General features: G+C 36.5%; 1 protein-coding gene across 5 annotated transcripts in view; it reads right to left on the bottom strand.

Annotated features, from left to right (window-relative positions):
• Positions 1-22642, bottom strand: part of LOC145996585 (very long chain fatty acid elongase AAEL008004-like) — a 74658-nt gene that overhangs the window by 29211 nt on the left and 22805 nt on the right. For 2 of the 5 annotated variants that reach the window (XM_083133122.1, XM_083133161.1), the window contains exons 1-6: positions 20505-20554; positions 15244-15321; positions 12362-12552; positions 3228-3308; positions 2109-2165; positions 862-967 (exon numbers count right to left, since the gene is read on the bottom strand). In XM_083133122.1, the coding sequence (XP_082989248.1) occupies positions 862-967; positions 2109-2165; positions 3228-3308; positions 12362-12552; positions 15244-15304 (496 nt within the window). In that variant the 5' untranslated portion in view covers positions 15305-15321; positions 20505-20554. Of the gene's footprint in view, positions 1-861; positions 968-2108; positions 2166-3227; positions 3309-12361; positions 12553-15243; positions 15322-18203; positions 18227-19200; positions 19639-20504; positions 20555-22642 lie in introns of those variants that run through there. The other 3 variants (XM_083133141.1, XM_083133151.1, XM_083133132.1) reach the window with 3 other exon arrangements.

The following is a 22642-nucleotide window of genomic DNA, read 5'->3' as shown; positions in this document are numbered from 1 at the left end:
GTTATTTATTGCTCCATATGGCATTATATTAAGTTAATTGATATATTTGGAACCAATTATGACAATTAAATAGTAATTTTCACCTGCAAATGTAGGAACGCCGAAGATAAATTTAATCAAACATACTATACAAAACAATTGGGGCTTAAATTTTTAATTGAACAGAATTTCAGAATTGTCTAGAAATTATCATTGTACATATATTCCATACATGTACATTGTATTTGGATGAATATAATATTTTCCCTTGTGTAACTTGCTAATTAATTTGCGTACCTTATTATACATATTGATTTAAATTTCAAAAAACGTAAATGTCTGCAATGCATAATCAGCATACATAAGAGTTGTCTTGAAATCTTTAATTTCTGCCGTACATTTTTTAGTTATACGTATATGTATATATGTGCATGTATACACGCACAAGAAAATTGACACAGAAATTTGCAGAGTGATTTTGCTTAAGTAACTTATATTCTTAATGGGAACCTAATCATTGTGTCTAGATGAAAGCATACAATATGTGCAGAAGCGTACTACTGGGTTATGCTAGACAGTCAATTAGTATATTTGTTCCAATTGAATGTACTTTACCTCCAAACTACGCAAACAATGCCACTTCAGCTGATGATAGTTTAATTTAGATCCAACTTAAACACACCGGTCATAATAACTATCCCTATAGCCTAATGTAATAATAATAGAGCTACATCGTTTCATTTCTCAGAAAATAATTAGACTTGGAAAGTACGCGTACGCTTTCTGAAATTACTTCAAACATTACGCAATACAAATAGTAATTTGCTGCACAAATCTTGTGCAAGAAATTTTTTCACGAACAAAGTGATTCAAACAACTTACCTGGGTAATACCTCGTAATGCCTGACGTCATCATTACCATTCCTGCGTGATGATATACGTGCAATGCTGTTACCTGATTTTGTTTCTTTCGTAACACGAATATCACCTGTAATAGAAAATTATGAACTATAAAAAGTATATCTATCTTGCGTGAGACAATATGTTCATAAATCCTTGAATATTTGTTCGCATGATTTTATTCATGAAGCATTTTTTAGAAATGATTGGGATGTTGAACATGCAAAATATCATTCTACAAGCTCCTATATCAACGCCTTGCAGGGAAGAGAGTATTGCAGGATCTAGCCTAGATCATGGGCATATTTAAGGGTGATTCAACAGATCAATTATTGATCTTTTCTAAATGAAAAATGGACAAGGTATTTCTTCCTTAAATATACTACTAGATAAAAAATACATAAAGCACTGTATTTCTATTTGTATGAGAGTAAGTAATTCACAAATTACGTAAGGACATAGATTACCGTACATCACGTCTTTTGAATGCTTTTTTTAAAAAAAGAAAAGAAGAAAAGAGGAAAGCCTCTGCTTGAAAAACGATGTATATTTTTCAAATCCACTGACCAAACTAACATAAGAACTTATAGTAAGAATTAATATTTGTATATTTATGTTCGGCAAGGTGCAAAACTATATTGTTAGTCGTAATGGATGATTACTGAACGAGTATTAACATCCTCGAAATATATTTTCTCGTGATATAAAACATATGCATTGTGCATGTAAGTACCATGGAATTGCTACATGTGTAGCAGAGTTGTTTTGAAACTATTCCCAAATTTTTGACAATTTTCTTCTTTAATTCTACAGAGCATTTCGGGAAATCAAAATTTCACAAAATTATATTTTTTCAAGCAAGTTCATTTATTTCTTAAGACAAATGCAAATTCTTGACCATTCGGTGAACCCAGCAATGAGGATTTGAAAGAATGAATTCATGATGGTATTTTTTTGTTGCATGAGTGTTTCGGCAAACTTTACGTCCCTGTATACATGTCCTAACGCAATAACCAAGAATATTTGAAATTTTCACTTTTTGTAAGGACTATATAAGCAACAAATGCAGCATACTTGAAGATCTTTAATAGTGGATTAAATGACTATGATTTGACATGAAAAGAAAGCTCAAAATCTATCACTATAAAGGTTAAAACAAATGCTTAAACTCTGATAATAACAATAATATTTAATATTCATTATTGTTTAGGAGAGCAAGGAATACTTACAGTGTCAATGAGCTCCGAAATCTTTAACACGTGGTACCACCAGCATAACGCCGCTGTCTGAAAAAAGAGTACACTTTTATAAACTTAGATTGGAAATAATTTCATTATTTATGAATGTTTACACTTGCACAAGTTAAACCAGAACTACTTTGACATATTTGTCACATGAAAGTTTTTAATTTAACAGGATGAATGGAAGTAATAAATTACATGTCAGTGCGTGTGTGTAACACTCAAACAAAAAATTACTCTCCAAATGTTCTGTAACTGAACTGATAATATGATATTTATAATTTACTTCGTTGTGTTAGTTAATACAGATGTAAAGAAATTGAAAAACTGGAACTGCATTTTATAAACATTAAAACTATGCATTTTATTCGCTTCTGTTATTTATCGTCGTTTTTCTGCCACTTTTGGTTAATCCCGACGATGAGGATGAGTGATGAAAGGATGAAATTGATAGAGACACTCACAAAGAACACCTATACCCAGGCCAGGATTCGAACTGTGATCCCGGTTGTCTTATTTTAAGTCTCACGTATACAATCATCCATTAATTAAAATATTTATTTGGTCAGTTATTGTACGTCGCCGTTCTACTGGGTTAATCGCGACGATGAAGATAAACGACGTCGGGCTTAAACAAATGACGAAATGAACACAATAAAAGCTTATGCTTTATCTAGGACTCAAATCTAGGACCGCTTGATGTCGTAGTCGCTAATTTAAATAATTACTAGCCTCGAAATTGTCCTAATTTACACGTGTTGCCTTGATTTAAAATAGGCTAATTATGTACCAACAATACATAACTACAGTCTCGGGCCTCCCGGGGTATACGTGCTTTGAAAAGGGCAGCAAAATAAAGATATTTCAAATATAGCAAAAAAAAAAAAAAAAAAAAAAAAAAGCCAGAAGTACACATGTGGCATAAATTGGCCTAAACTTTATAACCTACATTGTTTATATAAGAGATCTCACGATGCTATCAGACCTGTCTAATTTTTGACATATTTGTTCTTAGGATTCCATATGTGACTCATTTATGAAAAATGACTACTACTTCACAAGAATATATTTGTAACTACCTGCTATACCATTACATTTCCAACTTACCCGTACGGCAGTGGGATTCATGGAGAAATCAACCGGTTGGCATTTCAAGTCCACATTAATTTTGGTCAGAATATAACAAACCTGAAAAAACAAATTGCTGTCATGAGACGATAGTTAACCAGCTGGTTTTGTCATTTATTCAGTAATCTCGGATCTTTTTCATAAACTGAGTAAATAATTCGGCATAATGGGGGTAAGGGTAAAATATTCTCTCTTTTAGGGGGATGCGTCATAGGCCTTGGGAGGGATGGGCACCCCTGATGGCATCACATGAAACCGTCTGTAGGTAATTTCCAGCTTTCGCATTCAAACAACAGAATAAAAACAACATTAAAGCTTGTTCCCACATGTAGCTACTTCCCAGACACGTGCAGGAAGCAAAAGGTTGAACGTCGTACAGCAGCCGAATGACCCAAAGATCAACGGCGAAGAATTACCAAAGTTTTGAGTAGACACGGTGACCCTTGAAGGAAACATCAAAGGGGAGACCATGCCCTCAACCCCCTTCTCTTCTGAACCAAAGTAAATTCTTTAACTTGATTCAGGTTTCCTCTTTTGATTGCAACTCAAATCTTAACATCGTTTTTGTGCATCTAAACTCATGGTGTGACCGTCATCTTTTTATAACATTCACAATTAAGTTGTGTTAATGATAAAAATCTTTGATAAGAAGAAAGACATTTCATTATCACTGTTACTGTTCTAATTATGTATTATGGGATATAGAGTAATATATATCAATTCGTAAGTAGATTTCTGTATTTTCTTTCATAAAACAAATAATATATTTTTACTAGTTGCTAATACAAAACTAACAGCAACAATTATGGCGACCTTTAGCCAGGATTCGTGAATATATAGTGTGGAAGTTATCTTCTGATTACTTTAAATAATGGATCGGAAGCAACATTCTTACAACTTAAGAACGGGAGTTTTCTTAAGGTCCGATGTCGTCGATAGTTTCAGGGAAAATGAAACTATTGAAGAAAATGCTGACCCAATGAAGAATATTATTTGTTGCAGTAACATTGAAGCAGATTCTCGTCTTGTGAAGTGCAATAGCTGCAATAAATGGGAACATTTGGAGTGCAGAGGTTTGACTGTAATGCACTGGGTAATATTTAGCTCTTCTAATGAAAGCTATTTTTGTAAATCTTGTAAACCAGATTTCGATCCTTTTTTGTTAAAATCTTATACAAGTACAGTAAATCCAAACTTGGACAAGTTTATTGCTGCATTTCAAGTAACGGTTACCCAAAGTTTGCAGCAAAATAATGAAAATCTTCAAGAAAAGTTGAAACAGAACATTCGCTGTGAATTGCAACAAAATAATGAAATGTTGCAAAAGGATATGCAGAAAAATAATGAAAATCTTCAAGAAAAGTTGCAAAAGGATATGCTGCAAAATAATGAAAATCTTCAAGAAAAGTTGCAACAGAACATTCGCTGTGAATTGCAACAAAATAATGAAATGTTGCAAAAGGATAAGCAGAAAAATAATGAAAATCTTCAAGAAAAGTTGCAAAAGGATATGCTGCAAAATAATGAAAATCTTCAAGAAAAGTTGCAACAGAACATTCGCTGTGAATTGCAACAAAATAATGAAATGTTACAAAGGGAATTGCAACAAAATAATGAAATGTTACAAAGGGAATTTCAACAAAATAATGAAAATCTGGAAGAGAAGTTTCAAGCCATTCGAAATGAATTACAGCAGCATAATGTTAGGTTTAACGGCCGGCTTGATCATATTGAACATTCGTTACAAGATGTTGCCCAAACTTGTCAAAATGTTAGCAGTGAGTTGAGGTGTAAATTGGATGAAGGTATTAGTACAATGCATGTCGAAGTTTCAGTTATTCAAGAACAAATGAAGAGTCATGACGGAAAGTTGGCAAGGTTGGAAGTCTGCAATGAGGAAATTATGGAGAAATTTACTCAACATGAGGTTAGGTTTGAAACATTAAATGCGGAATTAGATAGAATGAAGGTAGTTCAGACTGCTACATGTAGCTCTGAAACCTTGGTAAATGACCTTAGAGATAGGGTTATTACTTTGGAGCAAGGCAATGCCATCAGCAACAGTGTTGCTAACGAAACTTTGAATGGAAGACAAGAACTGAGCGAAGAGGATGGAAATAGTAAACAAACTGAGCATGTGGCTTGTCAAACAAATAATGCAAATTCAAATCGAAGATCACGAAATGTTAAATTTCGGGCTAGTGACAAACGTGGTGTTGGTTCTTCCGGTTATGATTCTTCTGACATTTATGTACCTGCAATTACTAAACGTAAATCAGGTCAGAACGCTACTTCTTTAGGAACTGATTTTACCTACAGGCTTTCCAATACATCCTATTTGTGGGATCCTCCATTACGTGACGAATCACCTGCTCATTTCACTACACATCCGTTGGCCAATAGGGACTTCGCACTTTCGGAGAATGCATATAGAGTGCATTACAATGAACCTTGTTCTACTAACCATTATGGTTATGGAAGTCCTCTGAATGCCAGTTTTCATAATGAAACTCAGTGTTGTACAACGAAAGCTTATTCAAATAATCCAATTTCACAAATGTGTTTTCAGCATACACCTTCATGTGAGAAGCCAATATATACTGTGGCTGGTAATACAAATGCTACAACTTCAATGAGTCCGATGTTTTGTAACCAAAATTACATTCCCAGAAACAACATTTTGAATGATCCAATTAACATTGCTTCTAGGGATTCTAAGTCTCCAAATTTTGAATCAAACCAGTTTTGTAAACCTGCGCGTGCAGAATGTAATACAAATATTTCTGCAGGAAACCCATTTGGAGAATGCCCGGGTAAAGTTATTCGTGTAAATAAGCTAAGCCAGTTACCACGTTTTGGAGGTGACGTCTCGAAACAATCACCTAGGGAGTTTATAGACCAGCTGACAACAATGTTAAATTTGATTGGTGTATCTTCTCAATATCGCCTGCAAGTTATTCACAAATATTTCTACAATACTGCAGCGTATTGGTTCAATAGTGAAAGACGGAATTTCTCATCATATGATGATTTTGTGAGCAAGTTTCTTGAACAATTTGCTTCGAATGATTTGTTAGAAAGCCAACTGGCAGTTTTGCGTTCTCGTAAATACAACACATCTTCTGGTTTATCATTAGAAGCGTACGCATTAAAGGTATATTCATCTTATTGCAACCTTGTAGAAAAGCCTAAACAAGCTGAGATAATAAGAGTAATTCTGAAGCAATTGCCAGAAACAGTTTCTAAGAATGTGGGTTGTCACGAAATTTCCAACCTTAAACAATTAACACAAAAACTCAGGACAATAGACTTATATTCTAGTGATAAAACTAAATCTTTGTCACTACCTGGTGATTATATAAGTGGGGAGTACAACTCGAATAGGTTCGAAAAATCTAGGCATTTTGTAAGGCAAGTGTCTATGGAAAATAATTCATGCAGTGATTCATCCTCCCAAACAGTAGCTTCAGAGAGACTTATGGGCCAACCAGCTGCTAGGAATCCCAGAAACAACTATAGGCAATCTGGAGCTAACCAAGAGAGCTATAGGCGACAAGGTAACGATCGAAGTTTGTACTTTCATAACAACAATCGAAGAACAAACACTCAAATGAACGCTAGTAATGGCTATAATACAGATGCACCTAGATACAACAGGAATAGAAGATTTCAAAGTCCGACCAATACAGAATTGCGAGGTGACTCCAATATCACTAACTCAGAGATTTCAGCAAGGAACAATGGAAATTTCCGAAATGGAATGAATTGCAATGACATTAGTTTAAGTCAAGAATGTTCCTCAGTAACTAATGTTACTAGTGGGAGCCCTCCGAGAACATTAAACAACTAAGGCGGGGAAATGCGCTCCAATTCGCCCTGCCAAAGGAAGACCACATGGAGCTTACTTGTAATTATGATCCTTACCTTTTGCATGTTAAGTCTTGTCTCGGTGACTTTAAGAGAGTTAAATATTTAGACGTTGATAAAGAAGATGTTTTACCTGTTGCATTTTTGCTGGAGTGGTTTGATTCACAACCTGAGTGGACTGTTACAGATAAAAGAACTCCTACACCTTTACTTGAAGCACCAGAAATACAGGGAAGAATTTGTGACTTGTTTCTTAATTGTTTAATTGACACTGGTAGTCAATGTAATTTGTTGGATTACAAGGTTTGGATCACTCTAAGTTCTTTATTGCCAAGTATAAAGCTGGAACCAATAGAAGGAATTCAGTTGGCTTGTTTCGCTGGTGAGCAACGTATAAAAGTTGTAGGTTTTAAATATGTCATTATGCAGTTGGGAGATGAATTTTTCCACGTGGGTTTATATGTAGTTAAACAATTACATGCCGATTTGATCTTGGGAGCACCGTTTTTGTGGCAGTACAAGGCTATAATTAATTATCGCATGTCTACTGTTGAACTAATTCATTCAAGTGGTACGGAAGTATCAGCTCCTTTTGTTCCGAGTTCCACAAATAATACTTGCTCGCTAAATTCCGTAATTGGATCTTGTAAAACTTTGACATTTGAATCTTCTCATGTTAATGATTCTGCTTATCTAGCTTCCGAAGAAGATATCCATAAGAAAGTTTATGGCAACGAATATTGTGAAGCTGGAGTTGCTGATAATTTATTTAATTTATTACTGAAGTATCAAGATGTGTTTTCGGACAAACCAAAGGCAGCCAAGGTGGAAGCTTATGACATAGAGCTAGATACGAATGAACCTATAGTGGCATCTACGTACCCTATTCCATTCGCTAGGCGAGATGATATGGAGAAAGAATTAAAGAAATGGAAAACGTGGGGAGTAATTCATGAAAGTAATTCTCCATACCGGAACCCTCTCCACATAGTTCCAAAGGCAGGTGGATTGTGGCGTCCTGTTGTTGATTTTAGGAAGCTGAATGAACATGTAATTTCACCCATGACACAGGTTGAACCTATATCTGAACTTTTGCCTAGGTTGAGAGGCGCAAAATTCTTTTCGACGATTGACCTAACTTGTGGATATTTTCAAATACCACTGACACCTAGATCTTATAAGGTCACATCTTTCTCATATCGTGGAATTTTAATGGAATTTCATTTTTTGCCCTTTGGTATTAAGAGTGCTGTTAGTGTTTTTGTCGACAGAATGCATAAAGTGTTTGGCAATGATACTAGTTCATTTCTTATTGTGTATGTGGATGATATTCTTATATTTTCATCATCACTGGAAAGTCATTTAAAACATATGGACTACGTGTTGAAAACTTTGAGAGAAGTAAATATGTCCATCAAATTATCGAAGTGCACATTTTGTAAAACTGAAGTGAAGTTTCTTGGTCACATAGTATCAGCTGAAACCATCGCTGTAGATCCAGAAAGAAATCTAGCAATAACTGAATATCCTACTCCAACAAATAGAAAAGCGTTAAGAAAATTTTTAGGAATGGTAAATTGGAGGAGAAAATTTGTGGATAAGTTTGCAATGATTGCGGCTCCTTTATACGATTTACTTAAAACGAATAAGAAATGGGAATGGAATGAAGCACATCTCCAGGCATTTAAACGTCTGAAGGAATTGGCTTTGTCTCCGGAGAAGTTAGCTCAACCTAACTTGAACAACACTTTCCATGTAAATACTGATGGCAGTAAAATAGTGGAGTCTTATGGCAATATTCTGACGATGGTGAAACTTCGATTATCCAGTATGCGAGCAGAGTTTTGCGAGGTTCAGATATAACATATTCTGTGCATGAAATAGAATGTCTTGCCATCCTTTTTTCCGTGGAAAAATTTTCAATATATCTATTGGGCAGACCATTTGTAATACATTGTGACCATCAATCACTTTCTTGGTTAAATTCAGCAAGATCGTTAAATCCAAGGCTTAGGCTCGGCTGGATCTTTGGCATGCAAATGGGCGAATTTTTTCAAATGTTCTTCTCCATTCGAAAAACTTCTTGGATATTTCAAAATATGAAACATTACATCAGCTTAGAATTCCTTCTAGAGCATTGACGTGAATTTTCATGTAGTTTTCTTTCATTGTTGTCTAGATATTATCAATAGTTTAATAGACTTATGTAATCACAAAACTATTGATAATATCTACAGAAGAGTGAAAGAAAACTACACGAAAATTCACGTCAATGCTCTCAAAGGAATTCTAAGCTGATGTAATGTTTCATATTTTGAAATATCCAAGAAGTTTTTCGAATGGAGATGAAAATTTGAAACAATTCGCCCATTTGCATGCCAAAGGTCCAGCCGAGCCTTAATAGATGGGCTTTGAAATTGCAAAATTATGATTATACAATTCAGCATGTTAGTGGTTCTGCAAATACGGCCGCGGACGCGTTAAGTAGATATCCAATTAAGTCACAAAACAATTTGTTTCCTTCCACTTTACATGTAAACTGCACATATTGATTTACTTGAAGAAGAATACTTTTTGTATTGGATCAAAGTACAACAAAACGATGAATTATGTCAACGTATAATTTCTATGTTAGTCAAGGGTGATGACCATTTCGAAATTCAGGGAATATTTAAACTACATAAAAATATATTGTTTTATAGATCTACCAACTCGAATCATTGGAGAGTTTTTGTACCTGAAGCAGCTGTCAAGAAAGTTTTGTATGAACAACATGATTTGGCTGGCCATTTTGGGTTTTCTAAGCTTTATAAGAAGTGTTCTAAATTCTATTTCTGGCCTAAGATGAGAGGAAGTGTCAAGTCATATTTAAGTGATTGTGTGGAATGTGCAAGGACGAAACAAAAAACACAACATATTACCAAAGAGGAGCTTCACGTGACTTCTTACAAATTACATCAGTTCTTATCTTTAGACTTGATTCGTCCATTGCCATTATCTCAAGGATATCAACATATTCTGACTATTGTAGAATTAACCAGCAAATATGTTATGGCTTATCCTCTCAGGAAGGCAACAACTCGAGAAATTATCAACAGAATTAACTCAGGTTATTTCCATCATTATCCTATGTGTACAGTTATGTTAACGGATAATGGATCACAATTTAAATCCAATGAATGGGAAAAATTTTTGAAGTCAATTGGTGTAAAGCATATTCTCACTTCACCATATTCGCCTCATGCGAATCCAATTGAGAGATATAATAAAGAGATCATTCGTTTGCTTAGACTCTTTTGTAAAACCAACCACAGATCTTGGTCCAAAGTTTTAACAAATGTTATAAAATTACTAAATTACTCATATAACGAGGTTGTTGGTTTCACTCCGGCTGAAATTTTTCTACACGAGGAAGTTCGGGATAAAATAACTTCTGTTATTGACTGGCCAGAAGAGATGAACGAATTGTCTTGGACAGCTAAATATATTCAGTTAATTGAAACAACTAAACGTTCAAAATCTAGGAAGAAGACATTCAAACGCAGAAACCCCTACAATTGTTCAAGGTGATTTGGTTATGGTTAGAAATCATGCAAGAAGTTCTGCCTTGAACAAAACTATCCATAAATTTTATGACTTATATGTGGGGCCATTTTTGGTAGAGGAAGTGAAGAACAATTTCGTGAACTTGGTGTCTTTAGATGGACAACAGATAAAGTGTAGACACAATTTACAAAATATCAAACCCTTCCACTGTTCATTGAAGAAGAAACACGAGTTGTTGTTGAATGTTAACAAATAGGTGCGCAAGGGTAACAACGTAGTTTTGAATTGATTGTCATTCTTTGAAAGATTTGTTATAGTATTAAATGTTGTTTTGAATGTTGAATATTTTAAAGTTATGTAACTGTTCGATGTTCATATTTAAGATCTTGTATCTTTTTAAGCCACCAAAGTATGATGTCTATATTTTCTTCACCCCAGGAGGGGAGGTTATTGTGACTGTCATCTTTTTATAACATTCACAATAAAGTTGTGTTAATGATAAAAATCTTTGATAAGAAGAAATACATTTCATTATCACTGTTACTGTTCTAATTATGTATTATGGGATATAGTGTAATATATATCAATTCGTAAGTAGATTTCTGCATTGTCTTTCATAAAACAAATAATATATTTTTACTAGTTGCTAATACAAAACTAACAGCAACAATGGCCATAAAATTATGCTGTTGGCAGAAGTTCGCGCTGTTGCCACGTTGGAGCACAACCCCGTGTGTTCGGAGGTTTAAGCGCAGTCCGACGTTAATGCTATTTCAATTTACACGCTCACCAGCTGTGTATCGAATGGGTACTCGAAAGTGCCCCGGATAGGGGTCGGTCTGACACTCGAACTAAACGCAGCCTAATTGACGTTGCCACCCGCGAGTTCTGTCCCTTTCTCGCTTTGCTTTTCCCACATGTGGCACAAGTGCAATTCTGTCCAGTTGCCTATTTTCATGGCCGTGCGTTTAGTTTCTTCTTGTCTTGTAATTCCTCCTTTCATTACTTTCTTCTTTATAATTTTAACATTTTTACGTTATCTTTTCTGCCGTTTTCTGTATATTTGTTTCCCACCCTTTCTTATCGTCACTCATTTACGTCATGTGTTTAGATTAAATTTAAAAATACACAAACTAGATAATTGAAAATATTTTTTTGTGCAATGCGTCTTCTTAGGGGATAGAAACTGACAGACGTCAACGGGGAGGTTCAAGTGTTAAGTGTGGTTGAAATTTTAATTCACCTTTTATTATTTCATATGATCTTCCACCAACTCCTGATCATGGACCTATGTTACCCTTGAATTTCAATAAAAAATATCTTTAGTTAGAAGCAGCTTTTTGTATTTACTTCTAAACTTTAATAAAATATGTTCAGTTAGAGGTTGCTCTTCATATTTACTTCTAAACTTTAATAATATGTTCAGTTAGATGGTACTCTTCATATTTACTTCTAAACTTTAATACAATATGTTCAGTTATATGTTACTTTCTATACTTCTAAACTTAGTAAAATATGTTCAGTTAGAGGCTGCTCTTCATAATTACTTCTAAACTTCAATCAAATATGTTCAGTTAGATGATACTCTTCATATTTACTTCTAAACTTTAATAAGGAATGTGCAGCTAGAGTCTGCTCTTCATAATTACTACTAAACTGGAATAAAATATGTCCAGCGAGGAGCTGCCCTTCATACTTACTTCGCAGAAAAGAAACAGGTTGGCGACTATCTGCATGCAGTTGTAAAATATCGTGAAGTTCCGTAAATCGAAGGGTTTTCTGTTGGCCATGATCCTCGGTCCGAGCGACAGGACAAAGTACATGTAGAAGACGACGAGGCACCACACGATGTACGGAGGGTTTACGAGGAACCAGTTCGACGTCCTCGGATCTGCAAAAAGGAATTTATACAAGAGTAAAATGAATCTATGGCTGCAGAGTTACGAGAATATAAGCGCCGCTGGATGGGTTGTTCCGTTAGTACGAAATTACTACTAGTACACCTTGGACTGCATTTTGCAGAGTAACGAGCCTGTGGCGCTTGGACGTTAAGTCAGGATAACCCTCTGCAGGAATGTGTTATGTCGTCCATATTTGTTTATGATTGCCTCTTCATCCATCTCATGGTATCACCATTCATCTCCATCGTCGCGATTACCCAAAAGTGGCAGAAAAGAGAAGTAAAACTAAATCAATCAATCAAGCATGTAGGTACATAATTTAGATCCTGTGATCATGGGTGCCCACAGGAGGGGTCAAGAATGGGTCACTTGAACATCCTCTCTCTCCGGAATATGGAAAAATTACTTGCTTACGAATGCATTACATACGTACAGTCGCCAACAATAAAAATTGGACACCTAGATCGTGAATTACTCGTTTCCCTTCAAGGCGTTATGTGCTTTGCCTAACTCTAAGTGGATTTTAATGGCAAATTTTCAATGCAGATTCTACCACCGCCGTAGAGTTAGGCAACACACACAACGACTTGCAGGGAAGCGAGTATTTCAGGATCTAGGTGTCCTATTTTTATTGCTGGCGACTGTACTTCTGTTTTTCTTCCCCTACACTTTATTTTAGGTTTTCTTTATCTCATTCCTCGAATTTAATTCTGCATTCTTACTCCCTTCCCCCCCCCCTTCTCTCTCTCTCTTGTGTATTATTTATTTTACCACCTTCTGTCTCCTTCTACTCTTTACTCACTCATGTGCACTAGGGTACGCAGGAGGGGGCTGGAATTGTAAAAATGGATATTTCATGACTGCGTTCTGGTGGATACAGAAAAAAAATATTTTGCAGTTACCATTTTTAACATTTCTTTTAGAACTTGTTCAAAGACAAAAATGGTAATCTGAGGTTATTTTAAAAGACGGGGGGGGGGGGGGTGCGTTTGCACTTTGATTTTTTCCAGCTCTTTACTGCTTTTAACTTTTTTATTTTCTCAAAATTTCGGGAGGGGCTTTAACTCCATCAGCTCCCCTTGTGGACGAAATCGAAACAGTGTCGGCCACATGCCATAATATTGACCCCATAAAATACTATAGCTATGTAAGATTTATAAGGTGACATTCAAAAGGGAAACTGTACGCTGATTACGGAACTAACTCCTCTGTGGTATTTGTTATCTCCCTTCTTCCTGGTTGTTTTGAACATGACTAGTTTCTTGGTTCAGGCACGCCTGTGGATGTATATCTACTGGTTTTCGGCCCCCTCCCCTCCAAAGTTTCATTGCAAATCTATTTAATCATTATGGAGCACTTTCACTATTGAACGCGTGTGCGAATGTCATGGACAGAAGTAGCCGGTCCCCGCCTCACATTTTACCTTTACTAGAAAGGTGTCCACCCGGATTGGAAAGTTCTGTTGATCACAAGTGGTTGACTTCCTATATATTCATTTGCTTCAAATGAAAGTGGTCTTTTATTTGTTAGGGATTTCTGACGGGTTTAGCGAGAACTCCTTCCAATAGGTCTCGATACTCAAAATACCTTGCGAGTTGATTTGTTGTATGTTATTCCACTTTTGTGCCACTTTTGGTTAATCACGAAGATGATGATGATGTATGGTGATAAGATGAAGCTGGTGCAGTCACAAACACACACGTACAGAACGCAAGTTCCAAATATGATTGGCTGTGAGCCCAGACGTCAGAGCTTCGTTAGTCTTCAATAATGCAGTGCGTTGAAGAGAGATTTGACATTTGAGTGTCTTCAGACAGGATCTCTCCTTTGAGCCCCATTGAGAATTAAGAAAAGGGGAAATGAAAACCTTTACTATTGTCTACAATTTATAGATTTATAGTTACAATTCATCATTTATGAGATTTTGTCCCACACAAAACGTCTTTTTCTAAAATTTAAGAATGCATCATTACATGTTCCTTACAATTAATTATTTTTATAATATAATGCAAGTTAGGAATAATCGCAATGAAGGAAGTGGTCTCCCCGATGGTGTTGCGCTAACTTCCTCGACTTGTAATTAAGGGGTCCTGGGTTCGATACCTGGTGGAGTCACATAGTAGTTCGGATTCCACGTTAAACTGTAGTTCCAGTACCGATCAGCCTATCTGGCATATAGTGGACTTAATGAATTTCTTACAGATAAGGAAGACGGTGTTGTGGTTACGTCCATGGAAATTTAAAGGGGGCACGATATAAATAAAAAGTTTCAGCAATTAATACATTGCAAAATAATTTGGAAAACATGCATTCAAACTTATGTAATTATAACTTGCTTATTTCACATTACATTTGGATAATCGCCACTTTGATGGTGAATGATTTTGGTTTTCATTCATGCATGTTATTTTACGTCGCTTTTCTTCAACTTTTGGCTAATAGCGACGATGAGGATGAATGACGATATGGTGAAATTGATGAAGGGATGCCCACAAAGAACACACATTGTCAATCCAATTACTTAATATAAAAATAACGTATTGAATACATTAAAATATTTATAAAAATGAACGTCTATTTCAAAAACTACATTTTGCAATTTTCGAATAATTCCTGGTTTTCTAATATTATTATTAAGAGATCTACAACTGCTTAATGTATAAATTACATAAATGATTTACCTGCTATATCGTAAAATAAATAGTCCCATGTTTTCGACACTCTGGAGGTCCACGTCGACATTTTTTAAAGATTGACACCTGAAATTTATAATGACATGATTAGAATACACAACATTTTAATATTGATTATTGAAGCGAATCTTTACTCAATGATTTCTGGCTGACACATATGTTTTATTCTAAATTAATTATTTAAAAATGAAAAAGCTACAATTAGAAGTATTATTTATTTTTCGAATTTGATAAAATTTGAAAAAACTGGTACCATTATTACTATGCTTTCTTATCCTATTGTAAATTCCTTCCATGCAACATGACATTTATACATAACAATGTATCCTTAATCTTTTTTTTCAAAAATTGATATTTTCTGATTTCAAAAACCAATCTGTCACGAATCATCGTCGCGCCAATGCCTAAACCAAGAATGTGAACATTTTTTACTTTTTCATCTAAGTGCAGTTTATGACTACTTGTTGATGATAGAATTCTATTCTAACTTACATGACCTAATTAACAGCCATAAGTAAGTACACATTTTATCGATGACAACATTTATCCAAATGTAAAGCCTATTTTTTCCCGCAGAAAATTGAATATTAAAATGCTTCTCTCTAAAAGTAAGATTTAGCACATTCTTGGTTTTGGTATTGGTGCGATGACATAATAATAACATGACAAATTATTGGGTGGGCTTGTGGAAATGAATTTTGGTAAAAGGGGAAAAAATCGAAATCTGAGATATTGAGAGTATGTACTAGTATAATCTCAGTATTTCAGACTGTGTGTTGTACTTGATTTTCTTTAAGTAAGTTTCGATTTCGTAACTCATGTTTCGTGCAGCGTTAATAATGACAAGAAATTTTCTGATTTCATTTCGATACAAGATATGTGATATCTCGAGACTGCAATTTAATAGATCCGTCTTTTGTGTTGATGCCAGAAAATAGTTGATTTTTTCTACACTTCGTACGTCCTAACTTTTATGTTTATTTTTTTTCTGCAACTAAAAATCAGTGCCTGTTACCATGAATATTTTAGAACTATAGGGGTTTGGTCTATGTGCCGTTCGTCAATGATGACGTAATCCTGGCAAGGGATAAACTTATTCACGTAAAGTGATACATTGTCTGCTACAGTGTTGCACTGTCAGGGAATGAAAACAACTGAAGGCACGTAAACGAGTAAACTGTACTTGGTAATATATTTACAATTCGTTTATTCAGGTGTTTAACTTCTGTATATTGCAACACTGTTGTTTCACATTTCGTTGATATGTTCACTTGGCAGGCATTTCTTCATGCGTAGAACTAACTAAAAATTTTACTTCTGCGCATAACAACCTTTCAATTGTTGATAGTATTGGTTTCCAGTCAAAATAATGCAGAACTATGTTCTTGTAATGTAATAGACATTAGACGTTACATTTAGAATGGAATTATAGTACGAGTTCTCAGTATGGAATTTCCCAAGAAGGGATCTGTCAATGAGCTAAATTCAGATAACAAAAGTCCTACCAACTCTTTCCAGTTTGGAGTAAAACCGGCGATGCGCGTCTATTGGTAAACAAGGTTAGCTTACGTTCTACGCATAGACAATGTAATGAAAGTGGAAAACATGGCGGCAGGCGTTAGCTTAGCAACGGGTAAAAATGCAATTATCCAGCGTTTCAGTTTGTGAGAAGTACTTTGTAATCAAAAACAGCTGAATATATGAAATGTTCTCCTGAATGATGGGAAAACATAATGCTTTTGTCTCATGACTTTCTCGTGCTTTTTTTTTTGTTTTGTTTTTAATTTTCGATGTTTGAAAGAGAATGTGATATTTTGGTTGTAAGCAAGATTGCTTTCAGCTCAATACGAACCTACATGATTGAAAGACGACACTTTAACTTCATAACCTACTGTAAATAAATTCTTAGTGTAGTTTGCATGCACGTAAACTGTGCGTACTCAATTCCAATGTAATGCACGCCTAGCACTAGCGTACACAGGATTTTTTCGGAGGGGACTGGAATTGTAAAAATGGATATCACATACTAGCTATTCTCTTGATAGAGGTGGGGTATACTATAGAGTATTTCGAATTACCGTTTTTTTTTTACCTTCGTTGTATAAGTTGTTCAAAGACAAATGTGGTAATCACAGGTCATTTAAAAGTGAATTTGCATCTACCACTTTGAAAATCTTGATTTTCTCAAAATTTCTAGAATGGACCTAGCCCCATCAGCCTTATGCCAGTGATGCGTAGATTCTTTTGACAGCCCATGTAGACTATCACAGAGTATTGGAATTGTTGTTGGAAGTCCACTGTATGCACAGAAAGGCTAATCGGGACTGGACCTACAGTATGAAGTGGGATCTGAGCTACTATGTGCCTCCATCGGGTGTCGAACCCGGGACCTCTTGATTACAAGGCGACGATCCTACTCTACTACTGCACCACCTGGAAGGCCCAGACTACGATTACTGAAATAGCTAGTAGGATAGAGGGGATCTTGTTTATCTCCAGGTATATAATATAATTCTTTTTGAAGGCGAAATCATAGTGAAATGTATTGCGCAAAACTTCAAATAATGTAAGAAACGGATATAGTATCGTCAGTATCGTAATGCGTAATAACAATAGGGTTATGGGTGCTATTTTCGTAACCTGACGATAGGTGTCAAGAGCAAATAGCTAAAGTTTAATGCATGCGAATGTATTTTCAATAGCAACCAATGAAGCAGAGGTTCGACATGTACCTGGAGAACGGTTCACTATTTAAGCGTGTACCATATCTAATTGACCGTACTAATTACTTTTATCTGTGTGTTGTCCGTGTGCATGGCACAGTGAAATATATCTGGGATTAGGACATTTTTGCATTAGCTGTAACACCCTGTGAAGTTTGTGAGTTACAGAAAACAACCGCTTTAATAAGTTACTGTTACACGATTAGAAAAATAAAGAACAATTACATCTACACCTTAAGATGTTGCCGGGAAAAATAACGGTCCAAATTGAGTCCGACGTGAGGCACATCCAGCCCCTAACGCGTCACGAAAATTGGTTGCTAAGATTGATTGATTGGTTGTTTTAAGTCCACTTTATGCACAGAAACGGTAATCGGAACTGGACCTACAGTTTAAAGTGGGATCCGAACCATTATGTGCCTCCACCGGGTATCGAACCCAGGACCCCTTGATTACAAGGCGACGACGCTACGACTGCGCCATCGAGGAGGCCCTCCGTTGCTAAGGCCCTAAGTCTGGCCTCATAACCTAACAACGTACGTGTTATTAGAACTGTAATCGTGAAAATAATACATGTTAGTTGGTGAGGACTTTGGTACTATCGGCACGTTTTACGAACACATTTTCGTGTTAGTGGCTGATGTGCCTGCCGCTAAATTCGTCAAAACCCATCAATTTCCGCTGCCATTCAACGTTTAAAAAATGACCACGATCGTTTTTAAGGTACTCATATTAACGGTTAACCTCATTAATGCAATTTAAATTAGCCACTTTTCTTTTAGATATAACACACACACACACATACGTAATATATAATCAGTATACGTATATATTTATGCATGATAAAGTATTAAAATTGAAATTTCGTCTCACTAACTGGTACGAATGAGTCTGTATTTTATATTCCAAAAGTTTACCGTTGCCAGTATCAATTCTGATTCTAGCCACAGAGAAAATAAATAAAATCATCGCGAAAAAGAGAAAGAACGTTTGCGTATTATTTTCATCAATTAACGGACGGACTGTTAAATTTTAACGGTAGTATATTGTAAATTTTGCGTTAACTTGTAACAGAGTCTGCACATGTAGGAATCACACGCTGGCACGCCCACCCCCTCACACTCGCATATTAATTTACATGAGTACTAATTTTTCACTAAAATAATATTATTATTAGTTCCTCGTCCACCAAATCTTCAGTTCTCCCTTTTAATAAACTCACGAGTGTGAATATTTATTCAGAAGATACTTCAGCTGTCCTGTAAAATATGTTCACGTAATTGTTTGCAGTATTTAAAAAACGTTAAATTTAAATGTCTCCTGGGAAGGAATCGATCAATTAGTCCATCCTTGTTATTCGTCATTTTTTAAATAAAATGTATCGTGGTATAAATCCTGGCAATTCGTTGTCCGTGTCAGTGAACGTTATTTCTACAGGGTCTGTCGGGAGGCACATCCAGCTCCTAACACGTCACGAGAATCGGTTGCTAAAACATGCTGATAGGATCAAACTTAACTGTCCTAACCAAGCAACGTGCACTGTTTTTACAATAACAATTCTTCAACTGTCTACGTTGTTAGGTTCTGAGGCCATGTTTAGAGCTCTTAGAAACCGATTTTCGCGATGTCTTAGCAGCTGAATGTGCCTGATGATGGACTCGTTTCTGCCAGCGGGGTTGTTGCTTGGCTCAGTCTAGAGTTTAGAATTTTGAGTTTATCCTGATGGCTAGATAACATTACATCACTCTGCTGTTGACCTAATTCGAGATTAGTCGTCACGATGTCAGACAGCCATAAAAAAGTCGGAAAACTGTTCAAGAAACGATGTCATCCAGTCCAGGTACTTATTGACCTTGGCGCAAACTTATATTGTATTCTTGTACAGATGCACTACTAGATATCACTAACAAGCATAACTTTTATTTTCTGCCAATAATCTCTCGCCTGATACTAGATGTCGAGTGCTAAATTTTCATTATCAATTTTCACTTTAGAAACAAATATGTCTAGATTAAAGTTTTGGAATACTTTTCTTTGTCATAGGATTATTAACACTTAATCCTCACAAAGTGTTGCATGTAGAAATACATTATGAACATCACATCGAGAGAAGTGAAGATATGCTTGTCAGTGAAATTGATGAAACTGAGTTCCAGGTGTTTGATGAAATTTAATGTAAATGTACAGAAGGCCGTGTGGCGAGCTATTTATCGTTTGTATACTATTTTGCAAACGTGTTCTCCAAACAGAACAGATGACAGCGAATGTAGAGAAGTTTATCACAATCCTTCCTTCCTAGAATTCCGTGAGTGTTCACAGGAGACTTGAAGATGACACCGCATTATCACATTAACACACACGCGTAACACTGACACTCTCCAGTATCGCACACACTTCACAACGAAGCTAATCTAACGCAAGCAAAATTCACAACGGGGGAAGAGGCTACGGTCCTAGGGAAAGAACACAGCACATCCGGCCAGCAAGGCTCTGAGGATGCGAGAAGAGAAATTTTTGTACACTTACGGGAACGCGACACAGACACACTGGAGGAACCGGACCAGTTACGAATCAATATATACATACATGTGCGAACGTGTAACCCGTCCTGTTATTATAAGCCCCAGGGTGTTCGTATTATCGCTTGTTAGTTTTCATTATTGCAATCCTACAAGCAAGTTTTTGGGTCATTGTTTCCGCATAGAAAGTCATTATGGCATATCATATCGAAGCATTTGGTATCAAGGCTGACCACTTGCGCGCTTGTTTTTTTTTATTATTATTATTTCTGAAGAAAAAGTCGCTCCCGTTTGTCCTTTTGATCCGCGCAAGTAACTTTCACTCGTGCACTGCTGCTGTCCGGAATTCCGAGCAAGACAGGACAGGAAGTTTGGTTCTGTGTGAGATTTCCATCTCGTATTTCCTGTCGTGGTTGTAACTTCGTGTGCGCGAGATTCCAAGCAGGCGTGGAGGAATTTTCTAACAGTAACAAGCAAGAAAGAAGTCACAGATTCCTCGAGTCATTTACGGACAGTCGGCATAAAAAGTATTGGTAGTACAGCGAGGAAAAATTATGATCCTTGCTGAAAAAGAAATTAAATTATCTTACGATTTGTCATTCACAGGCAGGGAAGGATTTGCCACTAGGCTATCCTAGGCAGCCTAGGGGTCGCAGAAAAATGAGACGCTGAAAGGACACAAGTGACAAAGACCAGTAAAGACTATTCAAACTCCTTACTATTGTGATAATAGAATAATGAAACAACATGTCAAGTTCTAGACATGTTCAAGGTAGAAGATAAGAGCTTATAGCGTTTAAATAACTTCTTACATTATAACCCTATTTTCAGTATTATTAACAGGAAAGCAAGTCCATATGGCAGACTGTAAGGGAAGCCGCGCGAGTTCACGAAACAATGCTCGAATATAAACAATTGTTCGTATAAGAAACAAATATGAACATTTTGATTGATTGATTATTTTATTTTACTTCGCGTTTTGTGCCTCTTGGCTAATGGGGATGAGGGATGAAAAGATGAAATTGATGAATGGACATTCACAAACAACCATGCCCGAGCGGGATTCGAACCAGGGACCCTTGGCGACGCAGCGCGATGTGCTAACCACTCAGTCACAGGATCTGGCATGGACATTTTGATTCCATCAATTGAAAGTCAAGTGGAGGTATATTGACGGTTGAAATCATGAAGTGAAGAACCATGGTAACAAAACTGTTAATAATAATAATAATAATAATAATAAAAGTGAAGTGCTCCCCTGTGGTTTGCAGCACGCCATGAAGGCGTATAGAGGGTGTGGAGTTAGGAGCCCACACTTTCTTGATCACGGCCGAAGGTGGGAGTGTGTGATCAGCACCGCCCCTGGCCGCCTTTACGTCTCAGAGTTTCCTCAAGGTACCCACTTTATACGACGATGGCTGGGCGCCGGAGCCGCTTGAACAGGTGGAAATAATCTGGTTCTCCCACGCCGGAATCGAACCCGGGTCTCTCGTATAGCACTCAGACGCCCTAACGACTTATATATATAAATAAAGGAATACCCCTATTCGATGGCATCCCCCGTCATTCACAATTTTTTCTCAACATTTTTACATATCACTATTTTCTCTATATTCTCTTTTTTTCCCTTTCTTTACGGAAAAACAAACATCCAAGTCCTAACCGGGATTCGAACCTTAGACCTCTGGCTTCGTAGCGCGCTATGCTAACCACTCCGCCACAGAGGCCAACACTGAGCTACCGTGGCTCATAAGGATAACATAGGGGCACAAATTGTATAAATCCTCCACTACACACAAGAGATACATCACCAAATCCAGGCTCGACCAGAACTCGAACCCGTGGTTTCTGGCATACCGTGCAGGGAGGTCGGAACTTATTTTGGAGTGAGGGGGCAGGTTTTCAAATCCATCAAACAGTTTTTACAGATTTTGGGCAGGAAAAATGGCTCGATCAAATGATTGTTGATGACACCCATCCATACTTCTGCCTGGGCGTGCGACAGTGGCTGGATGACAATTACCCAAAGAAATGGATTGGCCGAGGCGGCCCAATTCCCTGGCCGGCTCGATCCCCCGATTTCAGACCTAGCGACTTCTACATTTCTTTCCACATGAAAGAATTAGTTTACAAGACACCGGTAAA

This window comes from Lepisma saccharinum, chromosome 1 (genome assembly GCF_977018435.1).
Source record: "Lepisma saccharinum chromosome 1, izLepSacc3.1, whole genome shotgun sequence".
Lineage (NCBI taxonomy): Eukaryota > Metazoa > Arthropoda > Insecta > Zygentoma > Lepismatidae > Lepisma > Lepisma saccharinum.
Note: the sequence above shows the minus strand (reverse complement) of the source record. Positions and strands in the feature narration are given on the sequence as shown.